This window comes from Gossypium hirsutum, chromosome D08, assembly GCF_007990345.1.
Source record: "Gossypium hirsutum isolate 1008001.06 chromosome D08, Gossypium_hirsutum_v2.1, whole genome shotgun sequence".
NCBI classification, from domain to species: Eukaryota; Viridiplantae; Streptophyta; class Magnoliopsida; order Malvales; family Malvaceae; genus Gossypium; species Gossypium hirsutum.
The window spans coordinates 58526622-58546354 of record NC_053444.1 but is presented as its reverse complement, the minus strand read 5'-3'; the positions used below and the strand labels follow the sequence as shown (position 1 = coordinate 58546354).

The window sequence follows — 19733 nt, the reverse complement described above, 5'->3', positions numbered from 1 at the left end:
ATTAAAAATTCAAATATGTATTTAAACTATAATTAAAGTTTTATTTTTATAATTATACGTATTCCTTAGAAATTTATGGCTGGTTTCTTTTCTTTGGTACTACAAGCCAATCGAATTAAGCCGTAAGCCGTAGGTGTCAGTTGCTCCAATTTGGACTTTAAGCCGCCTTCACCCCTCACTTCACTATAAGTACCCCCCCCAAGTCCACCACCCGACAATATCACTACTACTACTACTCTTCACTTCGATTCGATCTAATTTCCTCTGCTTCATTAGCATTACCAGAGCTTTCTGCAGCCTTTTTTTCATATATCAACCAATGTCTCTCCCTGTAACACAAGGGAAAACCCTTCCTGACGCATGGGACTACAGGGGCTGCCCCGCCGAGCGGTCCAAGTCCGGTGGTTGGACCAGTGCAGCCATGATTCTAGGTTATTTATATACCCCTCTCCTTGATTTGAATAATATTCTTTTGATTCGTTTTCAGGCTTTGGTCTGAAAATACGTATGTGGTGTTCTTTCTTTTCCTATGTATTTAATTTTATCAGGGGTTGAGGCATGTGAGAGGCTAACAACGTTAGGTATCGCTGTTAATATGGTGACATATTTAACCGGCACCATGCATTTGGGAAATGCTTCCTCAGCCACCACCGTCACCAACTTCCTTGGCACATCTTTCATGCTTTGTCTTCTCGGTGGTTTTATCGCCGACACTTTTCTTGGCAGGTTTGGTTTGGTTTGTTCCCTTTGTAACGGTTTCCCATGCACTGCTCTCACTGAATTAAACGAGTTCCTTATATTCACAGGTATCTCACAATTGGAATCTTCGCCACCGTTCAGGCAACTGTAAGATTCGTTTCCTTTCTTTTATTGAAACCATCACCTTAATTACTTTACATATCCAAATTTGAAGTTTTTTATTATGTTGGCAAGCAGGGCGTCACCATTTTGACAATCTCAACAGTGATCCCAAGCCTAAGGCCTCCAAAATGCAGTAGGGACAGTGTCACTACATGCACCCCAGCAAGCGGCATACAACTCGTTGTTCTCTACTTAGCCCTTTACCTGACCGCCCTCGGGACAGGCGGTCTCAAATCGAGTGTTTCAGGGTTTGGATCAGATCAGTTCGATGATTCGGACCCTGAAGAGAGATCCCAAATGACAAACTTCTTCAACTGGTTCTTTTTCTTCATAAACATAGGCTCACTTGGTTCAGTGACCATTCTGGTATACATCCAGGATAATTTAGGGCGTGAATGGGGTTACGGTATTTGTGCTTGTGCTATTTTGATGGGGTTGGTGGTGTTTCTATCGGGTACCAAGCGTTACCGTTTCAAGAAATTGGTTGGGAGCCCATTGACCCAAATCGCTGCAGTGTTTGTAGCTGCCTGGAAAAAAAGGCATCTGGAATTGCCATCTGATTCGTCGTTGCTGTTCAATATTGATGATGTAACTGAAGGATCAATGAAGAAGAAGAAGAAACAAAAGTTGCCCCACAGCAAGCAGTTTCGGTAAGTGTTGTATTTAAAAACCTGTGTACTTCAACTACTTATTTCTTTACGCGTCTCTGAAGCTTAAAAATGGTGGGTTCAATTCTAAAAGGGAGAACACAAAAGAGCATAGTTAATTCCACGAGTATAGTAAATATGCAAAATAAGTAAAGTTGGATGACAGAGGCGGTGGCAGGCTGCTTAACTTGTTTTCTATCAGGGTAAAAAGCAACCAAAGAATACAATTATTGAATTAATCAAGGTTCTTGATAATGGACCACCCTACAACCGGGACATTTATTGCTAGTCCAATTCAAAGAATCGACAAAACACGATTGGATTCTGCCTTTGTTCTCTCTTGCCTTTGGTACCTTAGATTCAAACCAAAGTTTCCATGTTCACAATTCTAGTTTAGGTTTCCTTTTCTCATTGCCATTTGCAACCAAAAGACAAACATACTTTAATAAAGTAAACAAACAAGAAATTTGTGCCATGTATTTGCATCCCAAACCGAAAGTTTTCCCCCTTAGAGATAAGGACATCTTGTGTTATGAAATAGAGATTTGGTTTCCTCCAGACCATAAAAATACGTGGGTGTTTAAGATTAAACAATCACGAGACAGGTAAGTAAGTGATATTTACTAGATAATAATATCACGAGCCACCTAGCCAGACTTGTCTCCCAGTCGATTCACTTCACGCGACTCCCCACTTAATACTCAAAGTGATATTGCACCACGCTCTATTAATAGAAATTAACCAACACTTTTGATACTTTTTGGCTCGATGTCGTGTATGAAAAGTTTCAGATACAAAAACAAAACAAACAAACAAACAAACAAAAACGCATCTCTCTTTCGTTTCTTATTATTGGCTATATATGTGTTTGAGGGCTTTAAATTGTGTGCAGATTCTTAGACAGGGCCGCGATCATGAACCAATCTGGTCTTGAGGCAAACAAGTGGAGTTTAGCTACATTAACGGATGTTGAAGAAGTGAAAATGGTGCTCAGAATGTTGCCAATTTGGGCAACCACTGTCATATTTTGGACTGTCTATGCCCAAATGACAACGTTTTCAGTTTCTCAGGCTACAACTATGGATCGTCACATTGGCAAATTTCAAATCCCACCCGCATCACTCACAGTTTTCTTCGTCGCTGCCATTCTCTTGACTGTCCCAGTTTATGACAAGCTCATTGCTCCAATTGCAAAAAAGGTGTTAAACAATCCACAAGGTTTAACCCCTTTGCAAAGGATCGGGGTTGGTTTAGTTTTATCCATAATAGCCATGATCGCGGCAGCGCTGACGGAAATAAAGCGATTGAGAACCGCAAGCTCACATGGTCTTACAACCAACCCGGTGGCTAAAATCCCATTAAGCGTCTTTTGGTTGGTCCCTCAGTTTTTGTTAGTGGGGGCCGGGGAGGCCTTCACATATATAGGGCAGCTTGACTTTTTCTTAAGGGAGTGCCCCAAAGGGATGAAAGCAATGAGTACAGGTTTATTTTTGAGTACCCTTTCATTAGGATTCTTCGTTAGTTCTTTGTTGGTGACCGTAGTTCACAAGGTCACCGGTAACAATAAACCATGGCTACCAAACAATCTGAACCAAGGGAGGCTCTATAATTTCTATTGGCTTTTGACAATTTTGAGTTGCTTCAACTTGGGAATTTACTTGGTTTTTGCTAAATGGTATATGTACAAAGACAAGAGGCTTGCAGATGAAGGGATTGAATTGGAAGAAGCCGACCCTACCTTCCATTAGAAGAACATGACAGTTTCTTAAACTGGTTAAGATTTTCGTGCTTATATTATAACTTCGTATTATTTTTAGTCCTTCGCTTGACTTTCAATAAGTCTGAAACCCTCTTTACTTATACAAAAAGAATTGTAAAGGATCAACATGGAAACTTCGAAATGATATACATACAAGCCTATAGCATCTAAAAACGTATAGAAAAACTGAAACTCTGATTTGGGTGCTACTTAACGACAATATAAATCATGTGACAATACCCCACTTGGTTCGTTCTCGCAAGCTGAAAAGGCACAGAAATCATTTAATTTGTAAAGGATATATATGTATATATATTTATATATATATGACCATATATACACAATCTACAACTAGCTGTAAAGTATTCAAGACTTGAATTTTGGCCATGCAAATGAGAGTAGGAGGAAAATCAGGAAAAGAACATTGTCGAAACCATTTTTTTGAAAAAAAACAAAAAATTTAGGTTGTCGACTTTAAAAAATGAAAATTGGGAGTCACCACCAATCTTTTATTAAGGTGTGATTGGGTCACCTAAAAATGACTTTGGTCTACAAATTTTAGAAAAACGGGTCCGGGAGTCGGTTACGTATGAGGAAGGATTAGCACCCTCATTACGCCCAAAAATTGGTACCTAGTTAATTAATTAATGTCTTAATGTCGAAAATTTGAAAATCGTAATCCTTAGCAAAAACTTAAAACGTTACGTATTAAGACCCTTATCATTTCAGAGAAATAAAATACCACACCCAATACGTTAGGGCACGACATTCTAATTTTTCCCAAAAATGAATTAGGGCAAAATACTAGTGCAATAAAAAATGTAAAAGAATATCCATTTATTTAAGATTTAAGAAATCGCGGCCCAATACGTTAGGGCACAATTCCTCTAAAATCCCAAACTCGGAATATTTCCTTTATTTTTTTAAAAAAATATTCATTTCGAGAAATCAATGCGTCACATCCAATACGTTAGGACACAACGTGTTGAATTCCCAATAATGAGTTCTTATTTTTTTTGATTAAAGAGAAATCCTCGATTGTTAGATTTTCAAAAAAATCGGAACCCAATACGTTAGGGCTCAATTTCCTTGAGAAATCCTAAATACGAGTATTACCTCTATTTTGAAGCGTTTTATTTTAAAATTAAATAAGAGATAGGGTAATGTTATGTTGAATATGTGAATGAATGCCCCTTAAGCAAATATCAATAATAAATACTGTACAGCCCAAATTTTCCTGGGCCCAAAACCAATACAAACCTAAAACAAATTAAACACATAACAGCCCAACTGATCCAAAGCCCAAAGTCCTAGCCTCAATGGTCAAACTAGGGTTTCAGAACTGAAACCCTAGCCTAGCGCCGCAGCCACCAACATCACTACCTGCTCCCTGCTACCGCCGCAACCACCACCACCAACTCCTCTGGCACCTGCAAGGGAGAGCACACGCAACAGCAAGTATAATAACAATAGGAAAATTGTAAAAAATGGATGTAATAGGCTATAAATAGCCGAATATCAACTTTGTATAGAACCTTTTTTCGGTTTTTAAAAAAAATTGGAAGAAATAAAAAGTTTGAAGGTGATCTTTTTTTATTTCCTTTATCCTATCTTCGTTTGTTTATATACATTTTTATTTCTGAATCGTTTCTTTCTTTTTTTGTTTCATTTAATTAATATATATAACAAGACAATAAAACAAAAGAAAGAGGAGAATTTTACCTGATTTCGGCGGAGGAGAGGAGGAAGAACCGAAGGGTCTCTTCCATTTTTGGCCCCTTTTCGTTGGGAGTTCAAATTTTCTAACCCCGAATATGAACCCAACTCGAAAAGAGGGGTAAAATAGGCCTTTTTGGACTTTTCCGGCAACCACGGACGGCGGCGCCGTCGCTGACGACCGGCTAACGGCGCGGTGACCGACAACTAGACCTTAGGCCGGAGGCCGGACTGCCCAAAAGGGCTTGAAAGAGTTTGAAGTTTTTTTATTTTGAAAAGAAGAAGGAAATGAATTTTTTGTAAAATTTTTGGAATTTATAGTGGTGTGAAACGGCGCCGTTTTGGCTTGGCACCAAAACACCCAAAACGACGTCGTTCTGCCTTGGATCGGGCCGACTCAACCCGAACCGCCTAGGATCCGCGTGTTTCTAGATAAAAGGGGCTATTTGCGCCCCTGGTCCTTACGCTTTTGAGGCTGTTTACGATTGGATCCTATTTTATTTTTGTTTTTCAATTTTGCCACAAAATTCCATTTTTCTCGATTTCGTCCTCAATGAAGCTGTGCGTTTTAGAGGAGAAGGGAAATTTTCCCTTCCAGCCCCTCTATGTTATTCGCGCATTCAAATCAATCCCTCCTTTTTATTTATTTCGAATCCGCCCCAAATTTCTACCTTTTAATTCGATTTAGCCCTTTAAGCTTGCTATTTTATTTTTAATTAATTAATAATAATATTATATTAGTCATGATATTACAATCAAATATTTGTACATTATATATATATTTCTATATGTTGTATCCTATATACGTATTAATGTATTTTGTTATTACATACATATTTTAAAACATATACATATATATATACATATCTATATTTTATGATCTATGTATATATGCATGCATTTTATTATCTGAATATACATACATATTTTAGGATATATATATAAGCATACATTTATCCCTTTATTATTATTTATGTACATATTTATGTATTTATATACTTCCCTAATATATATTATATTTTATACTTTATATTATGTATGTCCTATATATACGTTTTAATTTTCATAAATACATACTTACATAATTTTTCATGTATAATAATTTCAAAAATGTATACATACATATATTTTCCATATTTTCATAATTTTATACATATATGTACGTATTTATATATCTTTTGTATTTTTATGATTGTGTTAATTTTGTTCATTTTTTCATATGTCTATTATTGTTTATTTTCTTACTTTAGTTTCATATTATTTGTTATTTTGTCCGTATGATTATTTTTTATTGTTTATTGCTTATTTGTTTCATTTTATTTACATTGCATCATTATTGTTATTTTACACCTACTTTTACTCGGATTTATCAAAAACGGAAAATTTTAAAAATGTAAGTAATACTCGGTATTTGGGATCTTCGAGAGAATTGAGCCCTAACGTATTGGGTTCCGATTTTTTTCGTTGAACCTAAATAATCGAGATTACTCTTTAAAAAAATGATAAAAAGCTCGTTATCAAGAATTCAATACATTGTATCCTAACGCATTGGATGTGACACGTTGTTTTCTCGAGACGAGGATTTTTCGAAATAAATGCAATATTCAATGTTTAATATTTTGAGAAATTGTGCCCTAACGTATTGGGTTGCGATTTCTTCATTTGATTTAAACAATTGAATATTCTTTTAAACTTTATTACACGATTTTTTTTTCAAACTCAAGTTTTAAACAATATCGGGAATTAAAAAAGGATTGTGTCCTAACTTACTGGTCGTGATCCTTTTTTAAATCCAAGATAACTAAATATCTTTTAAATAAGCATTTTTTATTCGCGTATCGGGAATTCGAGACATTGTTTCCCAACTTACTAAATATGATTTTCTTTCTCGAATAACGTGAAATATCCCCTTTTTCTTGAAAATTTTCAACGTTTTAATAAAATGATCATATTTTTAAAATTCTTCAAAGTTCTCAATTTTCGACATTAAGACATTAAGTAATCAACTAGGTACCAATTTTGGGCGTATCGAGGGTGCTAATCCTTCCTCGTGCGTAACCGACTCCCGAACCCGTTTTTCTGAATTTTGTGGACCAAACTCGTTGTTTTAATAAAATTAAACCGTTTATTAAAAACAACCACTTTTACGAGGTGACCCAATCACACCTCATCAAAAAGGATTGGTGGCGACTCCCGTTTTTTTCGTTTTCGTCAAAACCCAAGTCGACCCCGTTTTTCATCTAAAAAATGGTGTTAACAGCTTGGCGACTCCACTGGGGACCCAAAATAAGAGAGTCAAGCCACGAGTTGATTATTTCTTGTCTTTTTGTCGAAAGTTGAAAATGTGATTTAAATATACGATCCTCTCATTGCTTTTCATTTGTTTTGAGTTATAGTTTTCATCATGTTTTGTATTTTAAATTTTTATATCTCTGCACATTGCATTGCATGACCGTTGGTCACACCTTTTTAAGTGGGAGTGAGAAGCTAGTCCTTCGTGAGGTTTTCACCTCCGTGCAGGATAGTGGATCACTTTCGGGATACATCCGTACCTATGTCTTCGTGAGATTTTCATCTCCGTGCAGCCACAGGGAAATGTATTCCCCTGAACCGAACTCGGTCCGTATGAGCCTATAATGGGTGAGGATCGACGAATCTGCTGGTTCGGGTACCTTTGCTTTAGAGCCAAACCTCATGTAGTGAACCTTAGGAGCCCACCTTAGGTAGAACCATTTCAAACCCCTAGTATTCACCCGAATAGGTGTTCTATTTATTCTTGCCAGCTTTTGCTTTGTACTAACCTGTTTTCTTTTTTTTTATGACTGCATTGCATTTTCATCATAAAAAAATGTGTTGATTCACGTTCGGTTGTTAAATAGAGAGCTTGTCATAAGGAAACGGGTTTCTTGATAAAGTGGATAATAATACTTGCCCGAATATGTTCTGAGAAAACACAACAAGAGAAAGATGATAACTTAATAGAGGACAACACAACTATTGCTCCGTTGCCCGAGGATTCAAGGTGACAAAGGTTATTCGAGAGCCGCTGAACTTTCTTAAAGAGAAGCCAATGAGCATCATGAGGATGAGCGAGCAACGAGCCAAGGCCCGAATCAAGCAAAAAGGAGATAAAAGAGATGTCCCTTTTGAAGAGTTTGTGAGATTTATCTTAACGCGCAAATGAAGAAAAGGATCGTTCTTTTGGAACATAAGGGCAAAGCCATATATATATTCGCTTTACGTAAAGAGATTTGTTTTCTAGTACAGTTGTTCTAATAGAATTGAACCAAGAATCAACGTCTCTTTTTTGCATTCATTTCATGCATCTGCATTGCATTTCATTGCATGCATCAAATTTCACTAAAAGACCCTAATCAAACGAAATCATTTCAGAGTCAATGGAAACCAACCTACCAAGCCAATACCCTTGCGCTACCCGAACAGGAAATAGAGAAGTGGAACAAAGGTTGGAAAAATTAGAGCGAATGCAGATACAGATACAGGAGCAATTGACCGAATTTCAACAGGAGATGAGAGATCAGATGCTAGAATTACAGAGAACCATGGTGAGCCAGTTCAACCAATTGCTAGCTGGAGAAAAAAGAAAGGACCCGATGGACCACTCTAGGGTTGATAATGAGGTTTGTGCTTATTTCCTAGATTGTACTTCGTCAAGTGCCCAGGTCCAGCCAGATGGGCGCCCACAAGGGGCACTCTTCACCATCAAATCTCAACAATATCAAACTGGTACAACAGTACCAGTGAGTGGCTTGACGGGCCCAAGATCCAATTTAAGGAACAATTTTCTTGTTGCACGTGATGATCCAGTAAAAATAAAACAGGTGAGGGCAGAGTACCCAGATACTATAGAGGCCCCAAGGAAAAAGGAGAATAGGGGGAATAATGCGAACAGATATAACAAGGGCCACTCAAAACCAATCACTGTGGGCCGGTCAAAGACAGAAACCACCAGACGTCGGAGTCCTTTTAAGCAAGAATCTGGGATGAAACCAGGTACCGAGAAGCTCCAGTTCACACCAATTTTGATGTCATATAAGGAACTGTATCAGAGATTATTTGACGTACGTGTTGTCTCCCCTTTTTACTTGAAGCCTTTACAACCTCCGTACCCCAAATGGTACGACACAAATGCGTAATGTGACTATCATGCGGGAATTACGGGGCATTCTATAGAAAACTGCACTGCCTTTAAAAAGCTGGTTGAAAGGTTTATCAATATGGGCATCATCAAATTTGAATATTCACTCAGTAAAAAAAACTCGCTACTCAATCATACGGATAATGAAAGGAATGCGATGAATGAAGAGATGTTGGGAAACGTTCACATCAGTGCCGAATACGAAGAAACAACCGGAGAAGAGATCTTATTAGATGTTCGCCCTTATAAACTTGGGAGTGTTCTAAAGAAACCCTTGTAGTATTTAGAGCTTACTTAGAGTAATATTCAAAACACACTTGTTGCTTTTAGCCTAGAGGCAACAAGAAGTCTTTTGTGAAATAGGCTCATGTCTGAACGTCATTATTTTAATGGAATGCATCTTAGCGATCTTTTGAACCAATATTCAATCGTTTCTTATAAATGATTATTTTTATTATTTTATTCTTTCATCCAAATCATTCTTTCATTCATTCATAATCATACTGTGTAGATAATTATTCTTAAATTCATACATTCTTTGTATACTCTCTTGTACCTACAAGAGGTCCCTAGATATCAATGACATGAATGACACTGCTACAAACTTAGAATCTCCTTTTGAGCGAGACATGTGTTTAGAGGGATCTCACAACTTTGAAGATGACATAGATCGTAGCTTATCTCCAAACTTGTTGAGGATGGTAGAACAAGTGGATAAACAGATCCTACCTCTCAAGGAATCATTAGAAATTGTGAGCTTGGTGAAGACTAGAATTGACCTGACCATAGAGACGAAGCAAGACCTTGTTAAGTTACCTCTAGAGTTCAAAGATGTCTTTGTATGATCATACCAGAATATGCCTCGATTCTTATAATAAAACCTGCACAACAGCACGATGGTAGAAATTTACAGTGTGAACGATGCAATTCTTTACCGGGGCAATGCCTCTCTCGTTGAGTCAGCATAGCTTTGCCTATTTGAAGTCGAGTTTCCATCCCTTCAAGATGTTGTTGGATTTCATCCTGATTAAAGAGGAAGATCCAAAGTTTTCTGTCGTAGTTGCGTCCCAAAAGGGCTCCATGAAAGAAATTTAGTACCAAATAAGGTTTTTCACATACAAGATGAAAGTGGAAGATATTATGTGGAAGACTTTAGAATAACATTGATTCTGGTCGAAAAGCATGACTAGGACTTGCCTGATCTCATGAGTTCAGACTAAAAAAAAACAAAAATCAAAACAAAACAAAATCAAAAATCAAAAATCAAAAAATTAAAAAAATCAAAGTCAAAAATAGAAAAAAAAAAGAAAGAAGAAAAATGAAAAAGAAAAAGGAGAGGTCAAGGCGAAAACCCGCAAAGGGCGCTTTGACCAAAGGTGGATCTGAGTTGAAAACCCGAAAAAGGCGACTCAAATTTTGAGCAAAATGGGGCAGGGACATCACCATTATTGAAGACTTCTAATGGGCATTACTTCATTTTTGAGATCATTAGTTACTTCGTCAAACGGGTAGAGGCTGCTTCATGCGTCAATGTCATCATATGCCGGTATAGAATCATGAATGATAGCACGATAGCTGAGGTCTGTGATCAATTCAAAATCAGACATCACGGTTCATCACTGTAATGAACTGCAAACAATGACTGAGACTTACGAAGGTTGGCATGTGAGGTTACCATCTGCCTTCCTTATTTTTTGAACGGTTATCGGGACTTTGACTAGGGCAACACTGTTTTCTCTATTTTACAAGACAGAAGTAGTTCTACCTATTGAAGTAGAAATCCTTGTTCTCTGGTTTCAGTTGAGCAAAATGAATCCAATCTGATCAGAAGAAAAAAGACTAAAAGCTATTTAGCAAAGTCAGATGTGCCAAAGGCAAATGATACGAGCCCGTGACAAACAGGGTAGTCTCAGAGAATTCCGCGAGAGGGCTGGATGTTGAAAAGATCCTGCCTCAACGAAAAGATTCTAGAGGGAAATGAATGCCAAACCGGGAATGTCCCTATGATGTAAAGATAACCATTTTTAGATGAGTACTGATCCTGAGTGAGATTGCTAATCCTATAAACTCAGATCCAGTCAAGAAACAAGTCGTTTAAAGAAGAATAAAGGACCAAGGTGAAAACCCGCAAAGGGCATTTTGAGTCAAAAAAAAGGAAAATGAAAAATGAAAAATGGAGAGGCTAAGGGGAAAACCCGCAAAGGGCATCTTAGGCCAAAGGGGATTTGAGTTGAAAACCCGAAAAGGGCAGCTCAAATATTGATCAGAATGGGGCATGAGGTGATCAGAGCAATTCAAATTTTGATCAAATTGGGGCATGTGGTGATCTTGTTATACCTGAATCAACAATAAAGGGTAGGCCACATCTTGGGGCATCGACAAAGCAATGTAAATCTCCTAAACACATGTCAAACTCAGAATGGTCTTCAGAAAGTTTGTATAGAGAAGTTCAAGCTGCGATATCTGGGGCACCCAATTCTCATATTATTAAATTTGTTGTTCTTGGAATACTTTATTCCTTTTCGAGATATACATTCTCAATCAATTTCTTTATTATCCTTATTTACTATTCTGGATAATTTATTCATTTTGAGCTATGCTCAGAACCAGCTTTATTCTTATCCATTGTTATGACCCTTTTTGCAAACATGTTGCATTAGAATAATGATTAATGGACTAATAGAACTTTCACAAATGAAGTTTTGTATATTACTCTGAAAAGTTTCTAAATAATACTGGAACCTGAAACAGGACTATTGTTTAGAACACACCAAATTTAAAGGTTGGAAATTTGAGAAGGAAGAGTCTAAATTTGGACTTTATCTTTAGATTTTGTTGTCAAATGCATTGAACAAAATGATAAGATGACGGGTTGATGACAAAGCTTAAATAAACAAGCAAACAATAATCATCAGGCAAGAGGAAAATGTTACCTCGAAGAAAAGAGCATTCATTTTGCGCATAAGTCTTTGGTACGACACCTTGGGAATGGTGTAGGGAACTAGAAAGATTTTAGATCCTGTATCCTTGAATTGTGATAAAAGAGGATTGAGGAAAGCCACATATTTCTACCCTTGGCTTATAGTGGGAGAATGATGGTACAAATTTTGCGCCCCAATGGATTAAACTTTGAGGTTCACAGTGGGGGGCAACCTGGCAAATGTTTCTTCAGAAAAGCCAGTCAAGTAAGAATGCGTTGTAGCACGTCAGTGATAAAGCCTTAATATGCTTTTGCGTGATGATAACCTAAGCATTAATGAATCATTTTCATGACATTTTGGATTCATACACATCTAGTTAGGAGCATTTGATTCATTCTGATCATGTCATCCTAATCACTAGGCATAAATAAGTTCATAAAATAGAACATATAGGTCATGTTCCCTAGAGAACAGATCAGTGAAGACAACAGATCTTGCCTTCCTGCCTTAACAGCGAAGCAGATCAAAGACACAAACCTTGTCTCTCTCGGTTGTAGTGGAGCTGGTTGAAGACAGCAGATCTTGCCTTCCTGCTTTAATAGCGAAGCATATCGAAGATACAAACCTTGCCTCTCTCGGTTGTAGTGGAGCTGGTTGAAGATAACAGATCTTGCCTTCCTGCCTTGACAGTGAAGCAGATCGAAGACACAAACCTATCACCCTAGACAGTAGTGGAATAGGTCGAAGATTGCAGATTTTGTCACCCTAAGCAGTAGTGGAGCAGATCGAAGATGGTGAATCTTATCTTCCCAATACAGTGGTGAAGCAGATTTAAGCCATTAGTCCTATCACCCTAAGTAGTAGTGGAGTAGGTTGAAGATTGCAGATTCTGTCACCCTAAGCAGTAGTGGAGCAGATCGAAGATGGTGAATCTTATCTTCCCAATACAGTGGAGAAGCAGATTTAAGCCATTAGTCCTATCACCCTAAGTAGTAGTGGAGTAGGTTGAAGATTGCAGATTCTGTCACCCTAAGCAGTAGTAGAGCAGATCGAAGATGGTGAATCTTATCTTCCTAATACAGTGGTGAAACAGATTTAAGCCATTAGTCCTATCACCCTAAGTAGTAGTGGAGTAGGTTGAAGATTGCAGATTCTGTCACCCTAAGCAGTAGTGGAGCAGATTGAAGATGGTGAATCTTATCTTCCTAATACAGTGGAGAAGCAGATTTAAGTCATTAGTCCTATCACCCTAAATAGTAGTGGAGTAGGTTGAAGATTGCAGATTCTGTCACCCTAAGCAGTAGTGGAGCAGATCGAAGATGGTGAATCTTATCTTCCCAATACAGTGGAGAAGCAGATTTAAGCCATTAGTCCTATCACCCTAAGTAGTAGTGGAGTAGGTTGAAGATTGTAGATTCTGTCACCCTAAGCAGTAGTGGAGCAGATCGAAGATGGTGAATCTTATCTTCCCAATACAGTGGAGAAGCAGATTTAAGCCATTTTGTCCAATCTCCCTAAGCAGTAGTGGAGTAGGTCGAAGATTGCAGATTCTGTCACCCTAAGCAGTAGTGGAGTAGATCGAAGATGGTGAATCTTATCTTCCCAATACAGTGGAGAAGCAGATTTAAGCCATTAGTCCTATCACCCTAAACAGTAGTGGAATAGGTTGAAGATTGTAGATTCTGTCACCCTAAGCAGTAGTGGAGCATATCGAAGATGGTGAATCTTATCTTCCCAATACAATGGAGAAGCAGATTTAAGCCATTTGTCCAATCTCCCTAAGCAGTAGTGGAGTAGGTCGAAGATTGCAGATTCTGTCACCCTAAGCAGTAGTGGAGCAAATCGAATATGGTGAATCTTATCTTCCCAATACAGTGGAGAAGATGATTTAAGCCGTTAGTCCTATCTCCCTAAGCAGTAGTGGAGTAGGTTGAATATTGCAGATTCTGTCTCCCTAAGTAGTAGTGGAGCAGATCGAAGATGGTGAATCTTGTCTTCCCAAGCGGAATGGATCGAAGCAACAAGGCACAGTGGACTGGAGTGAAGCTACTTGAAGAGAAGCGTCAAGAGAAGTCAAGATCCGGTGAGACCAGGTAATTTTGGTCTTTCTTAGTCTTTGCTTCATTCCCGTTACACAACAATGAAGCAAAGAGGGGCAGCTGTACAGCCCAAATTTTCCTGGGCCCAAAACCAATACAAACCCAAAACAAATTAAACACATAACAGCCCAACTGATCCAAAGCCCAAAGTCCTAGCCTCAATGGTCAAACTAGGGTTTCAGAACTGAAACCCTAGCCTAACGCCGCAGCCACCAACATCACTACCTGCTCCCTGCTACCGCCGCAACCACCACCACCAACTCCTCTGGCACCTGCAAGGGAGAGCACACGCAACAGCAAGTATAATAACAATAGGAAAATTGTAAAAAATGGATGTAATGGGCTATAAATAGCCGAATATCAACTTTGTATAGAACCTTTTTTCGGTTTTTAAAAAAATTGGAAGAAATAAAAAGTTTGAAGGTGATCTTTTTTTATTTCCTTTATCCTATCTTCGTTTGTTTATATACATTTTTATTTCTGAATCGTTTCTTTCTTTTTTTGTTTCATTTAATTAATATATATAACAAGACAATAAAACAAAAGAAAGAGGAGAATTTTACCTGATTTCGGCGGAGGAGAGGAGGAAGAACCGAAGGGTCTCTTCCATTTTTGGCCCCTTTTCGTTGGGAGTTCAAATTTTCTAACCCCGAATATGAACCCAACTCGAAAAGAGGGGTAAAATAGGCCTTTTTAGACTTTTCCGGCAACCACGGACGGCGGCGCCGTCGCTGACGACCGGCTAACGGCGCGGTGACCGACAGCCAGACCTTAGGCCGGAGGCCGAACTGCCCAAAAGGGCTTGAAAGAGTTTGAAGTTTTTTATTTTGAAAAGAAGAAGGAAATGAATTTTTTGTAAAATTTTTGGAATTTATAGTGGTGTGAAACGGCGCCGTTTTGGCTTGGCACCAAAACACCCAAAACGACGTCGTTCTGCCTTAGCTCGGGCCGACTCGACCCGAACCGCCTAGGATCTACGTGTTTCTGGATAAAAGGGGCTATTTGCGCCCCTGATCCTTACGCTTTTGAGGCTGTTTACGATTGGATCCTATTTTATTTTTGTTTTTCAATTTTGCCACAAAATTCCATTTTTATCGATTTCGTCCTCAACGAAGCTGTGCGTTTTAGAGGAGAAGGGAAATTTTCCCTTCCAGCCCCTCTATGTTATTCGCGCATTCAAATCAATCCCTCCTTTTTTATTTATTTCGAATCCGCCCAAATTTCTGCCTTTTAATTCGATTTAGCCCTTTAAGCTTGCTATTTTATTTTTAATTAATTAATAATAATATTATATTAGTCATGATATTACAATCAAATATTTGTACATTATATATTTATATTTCTATATGTTGTATCCTATATACGTATTAATGTATTTTGTTATTACATACATATTTTAAAACATATACATATATATATGCATATCTATATTTTATGATCTATGTATATATGCATGCATTTTATTATCTGAATATACATACATATTTAGGATATATATATAAGCATACATTTATCCCTTTATTATTATTTATGTACATATTTATGTATTTATATACTTCCCTAATATATATTATATTTTATACTTTATATTATGTATGTCCTATATATACGTTTTAATTTTCATAAATACATACTTACATAATTTTTCATGTATAATTATTTCAAAAATGTATACATGCATATATTTTCCATATTTTCATAATTTTATACATATATGTACGTATTTATATATCTTTTGTATTTTTATGATTGTGTTAATTTTGTTCATTTTTTCATATGTCTATTATTGTTTATTTTCTTACTTTAGTTTCATATTATTTGTTATTTTGTCCGTATGATTATTTTTATTGTTTATTGTTTATTTGTTTCATTTTATTTACATTGCATCATTATTGTTATTTTACACCTACTTTTACTCGGATTTATCAAAAACGGAAAATTTTAAAAATGTAAGTAATACTCGGTATTTGGGATCTTCGAGAGAATTGAGCCCTAACGTATTGGGTTCCGATTTTCTTCGTTGAACCTAAATAATCGAGATTACTCTTTAAAAAAATGATAAAAAGCTCGTTATCAAGAATTCAATACGTTGTATCCTAACGCATTGGATGTGACACGTTGTTTACTCGAGACGAGGATTTTTCGAAATAAATGCAATATTCAATGTTTAATATTTTGAGAAATTGTGCCCTAACGTATTGGGTTGCGATTTCTTCATTTGATTTAAACAATTGAATATTCTTTTAAACTTTATTACACGATTTTTTTTTTCAAACTCAAGTTTTGAACAATATCGGGAATTAAAAAGGATTGTGTCCTAACTTAGTGGTCGTGATCCTTTTTTAAATCCAAGATAATTAAATATATTTTAAATAAGCATTTTTTATTCGCGTATCGGGAATTCGAGACATTGTTTCCCAACTTACTGAATATGATTTTCTTTCTCGAATAACGTGAAATATCCCTTTTTTCTTGAAAATTTTCAACGTTTTAATAAAATGATCGTATTTTTTAAATTCTCCAAAGTTCTCAATTTTCGAGATTAAGACATTAAGTAATCAACTAGGTACCAATTTTGGGCATATCGAGGGTGCTAATCCTTCCTCGTGCGTAACCGACTCCCGAACCCGTTTTTCTGAATTTTGTGGACCAAACTCGTTGTTTTAATAAAATTAAACCGTTTATTAAAAACAAGCACTTTTACGAGGTGACCCAATCACGCCTCATCGAAAAGGATTGGTGGCGACTCCCGTTTTTTTCGTTTTCGTCAAAACCCAAGTCGACCCCGTTTTTCATCCAAAAAATGGTGTCAACAAATACAACAATTTCATAGAAATAATATGAATAAACAAATAAATAAACAAAATAGTGACGTGCAAAATATCAAATAAATAGGCAAGATAATAATAAAAATATGCAAACATAAATTAATAAGCGAATAAAAAATATACCTGTACACATAAAAAATACATAAGTTTTAAATAATTAATATAATATTAAAATTAATTAAATAAATTAAACATGTGTATATAAAATATAAGTATGCGAAAATTTTAGTATAAAAAACATAAATACATGCTTAAATATACATTTAAAAAAATAATAATAATTGCATATGAGAATTATAAAATAAAAATTAAAAGAATACAATTGCATTATCAAAAATATTGATTTTTAAAGAAAATATGAAAATGGACTAAATTGGATCGCCAGTAAAGATCCGGGGTAAATTCGCAAATAAATAAAGTCTGGAGGACTTAATTTAACGCTCGAATTACATAGAGGGGCTGGAAGGGCAATTTTCTGTTCTCCTCTAAACGATGCCGTTCAAATTAGACAAAATTGAAATAAAAATAAATAAAATGGTAAATTAAAAAAATAAAAAAAACAACTTAATTACAAAAACATTAAAAGGCGGAGGGGCTAAATAAAATTCGCAGTGGTATCACCTTCTCCCTTTTTTTAAAATCGTAAATAAGTAAAAAATTATCAAAAGAAAAAATAGTAAGCCACCTTTAAAAAACTGCCAATCGTTCTCTTTTTTTATTCCTCCTCATTTTTCTCTTACAATGAAGGGAGAGGCCTCTATTTATAGTTGAGCCTCCCCAAATCCAACGGTACAGATCAATTACATCAACGCTGAGATTAAAGGGTATCTACAAATTAAATCTCTAAGATTACAAAATCATATCCTCTAAGATTGCATATCATATCTAAGATTATATATCATATCTAAGATTATATATTATATCTAAGATTGCATATCATATCTAAGATTGCATATCCCTAAAGATTATGTTTCCATAAGCTTGTAGATGGACCTTCAACCTTTTCAAGTAATGGGCAATTCCGATCAGGCCAAATGATATTACTTTGGGTTTTTTTTTGTGAGCCGGGCTAAAATTGGGTATTACAGTTGCCCCTCTTTACTCGTTGTCGTGTAACAAGAACGGAGTAAATACTTTAGAAATGGCCAATTTTTGCCCAGTCACGCTGGATCTTAGTGCTCTTCTTCTTCAAGCAGCCACATTCCATCCTACTGCATCTTCAAAGGTATAAGAATTGGTGCTTCAATCTACTCCACTACAATATCAAGGAGATAGGACTTAAAATCTTCAACCTATTCCACTGCTGACCAGGGAGATATGATTACTGGCTTCAATGTACTCCACTGTAACCACAAGGAGGTAAAATCCGTCATCTTCGATCTGTTCCACTACTGCTTAGGGAGATAAGACCTGAAATCTTCAATCTATTCCACTGTTGTCTAGGGAAGTAGAATTACTGGCTTCAATGTACTCCACTGTAACCACAAGGAGGTAAAATCCGCCATCTTCGATCTGCTTCACTACTACTTAAGGAGATAAGACCTGAAATCTTCAATCTATTCCACTGTTGTCTAGGGAAGTAAAATTACTGGCTTCAATGTACTCCACTATAATCACAGGGAGGTAAAATCCGCCATTTTCGATCTGCTCCACTACTGCTTAGGGAGATATGATCTGAAATCTTCAATCTATTCCACTGTTGTTCAGGGAAGTAGAATTACTGGCTTCAATGTACTCCACTGTAACCACAGGGAGGTAAAATCCGCCATCTTCGATCTGCTCCACTACTGCTTAGGGAGATAAGATCTGAAATCTTCAATCTATTCCGCTGTTGCTCAGGGAAGTAGAATTACTGGCTTCAATGTACTCCACTGTAACCACAGGGAGGTAAAATCAGCAATCTTCGATCTACTCCACTACTGCTTAGGGAGATAATATCTGAAATCTTCAATCTATTCCACTGTTGTCCAGGGAAGTAGAATTACTGGCTTCAATGTACTCCACTGTAACCACAAGGAGGTAAAATCCGCCATCTTCGATCTGCTTCGCTGTCAATGCAGGAAGGCAAGATCTGCTATCCTTAACCTGCTCCACTACAACCGAGGAATGCAAGGCTTTGTTTTTGATCTGTTTCACTGTCGATGCAGGAAGGCAAGATCTGTTATTTTCACTGATCTATTCTCTGGAGAACATGACCTGTATAATGAACCTAATTATGCCTAATGATTAGGATGGCATGAGCAAAATGCATCAAATGCTCCTAACTAGACATGTGTGAATGGTGTTTGCATGAATGCAAAATTTTATTTTTCCGAGAATGATCCCGCTTAAGTTGTCATTACTCGAAGTTTATTAAGGTTTTGTGACTGGCGTGCTACAACGGCTTCTTGCTTGACTGGCTTTTCTAAAGAAACATTTAGCCAGGTTGCCCCCCACTGTGAACCTCCAAGTTTAATCCATTGGGGCGCAAAAATTCATACCATCGTTCTCCCACTGTAACCCAAGAGTATATGGCTTTTCTTCAATCCTCTCCTATCACAATTCAAGGATACAAGATCTAAATCTTTCTAGTCTCTTACACCATTCCCAGGGTGTCGTACAAAAGGCTCATGTGCAAATGAAGGCTCTCTTCCTGAGACAACCTCTTTCTATTGCCTAGTGATCATTACTTGCTTGTTGATTTAGGCTTTATCATCAACACGACATCTTATTATTTTGTTCAACCAATGTTTTTGACAACAAA

At 36.8% G+C, this 19733-nt stretch overlaps 1 protein-coding gene across 1 annotated transcript; it reads left to right on the top strand.

The window, feature by feature from the left end:
- Positions 1–209: 209 nt before the first annotated feature.
- Positions 210–3393, top strand: LOC107929401 (protein NRT1/ PTR FAMILY 6.3). Its single transcript, XM_016860811.2, has 5 exons — positions 210–431; positions 549–726; positions 807–846; positions 937–1511; positions 2401–3393. Exons 1-5 carry the CDS (start codon positions 320–322, stop codon positions 3254–3256), a joined length of 1761 nt encoding a protein of 586 aa, XP_016716300.1. The 5' UTR covers positions 210–319; the 3' UTR covers positions 3257–3393.
- The last annotated feature ends 16340 nt before the right edge of the window (positions 3394–19733 follow it).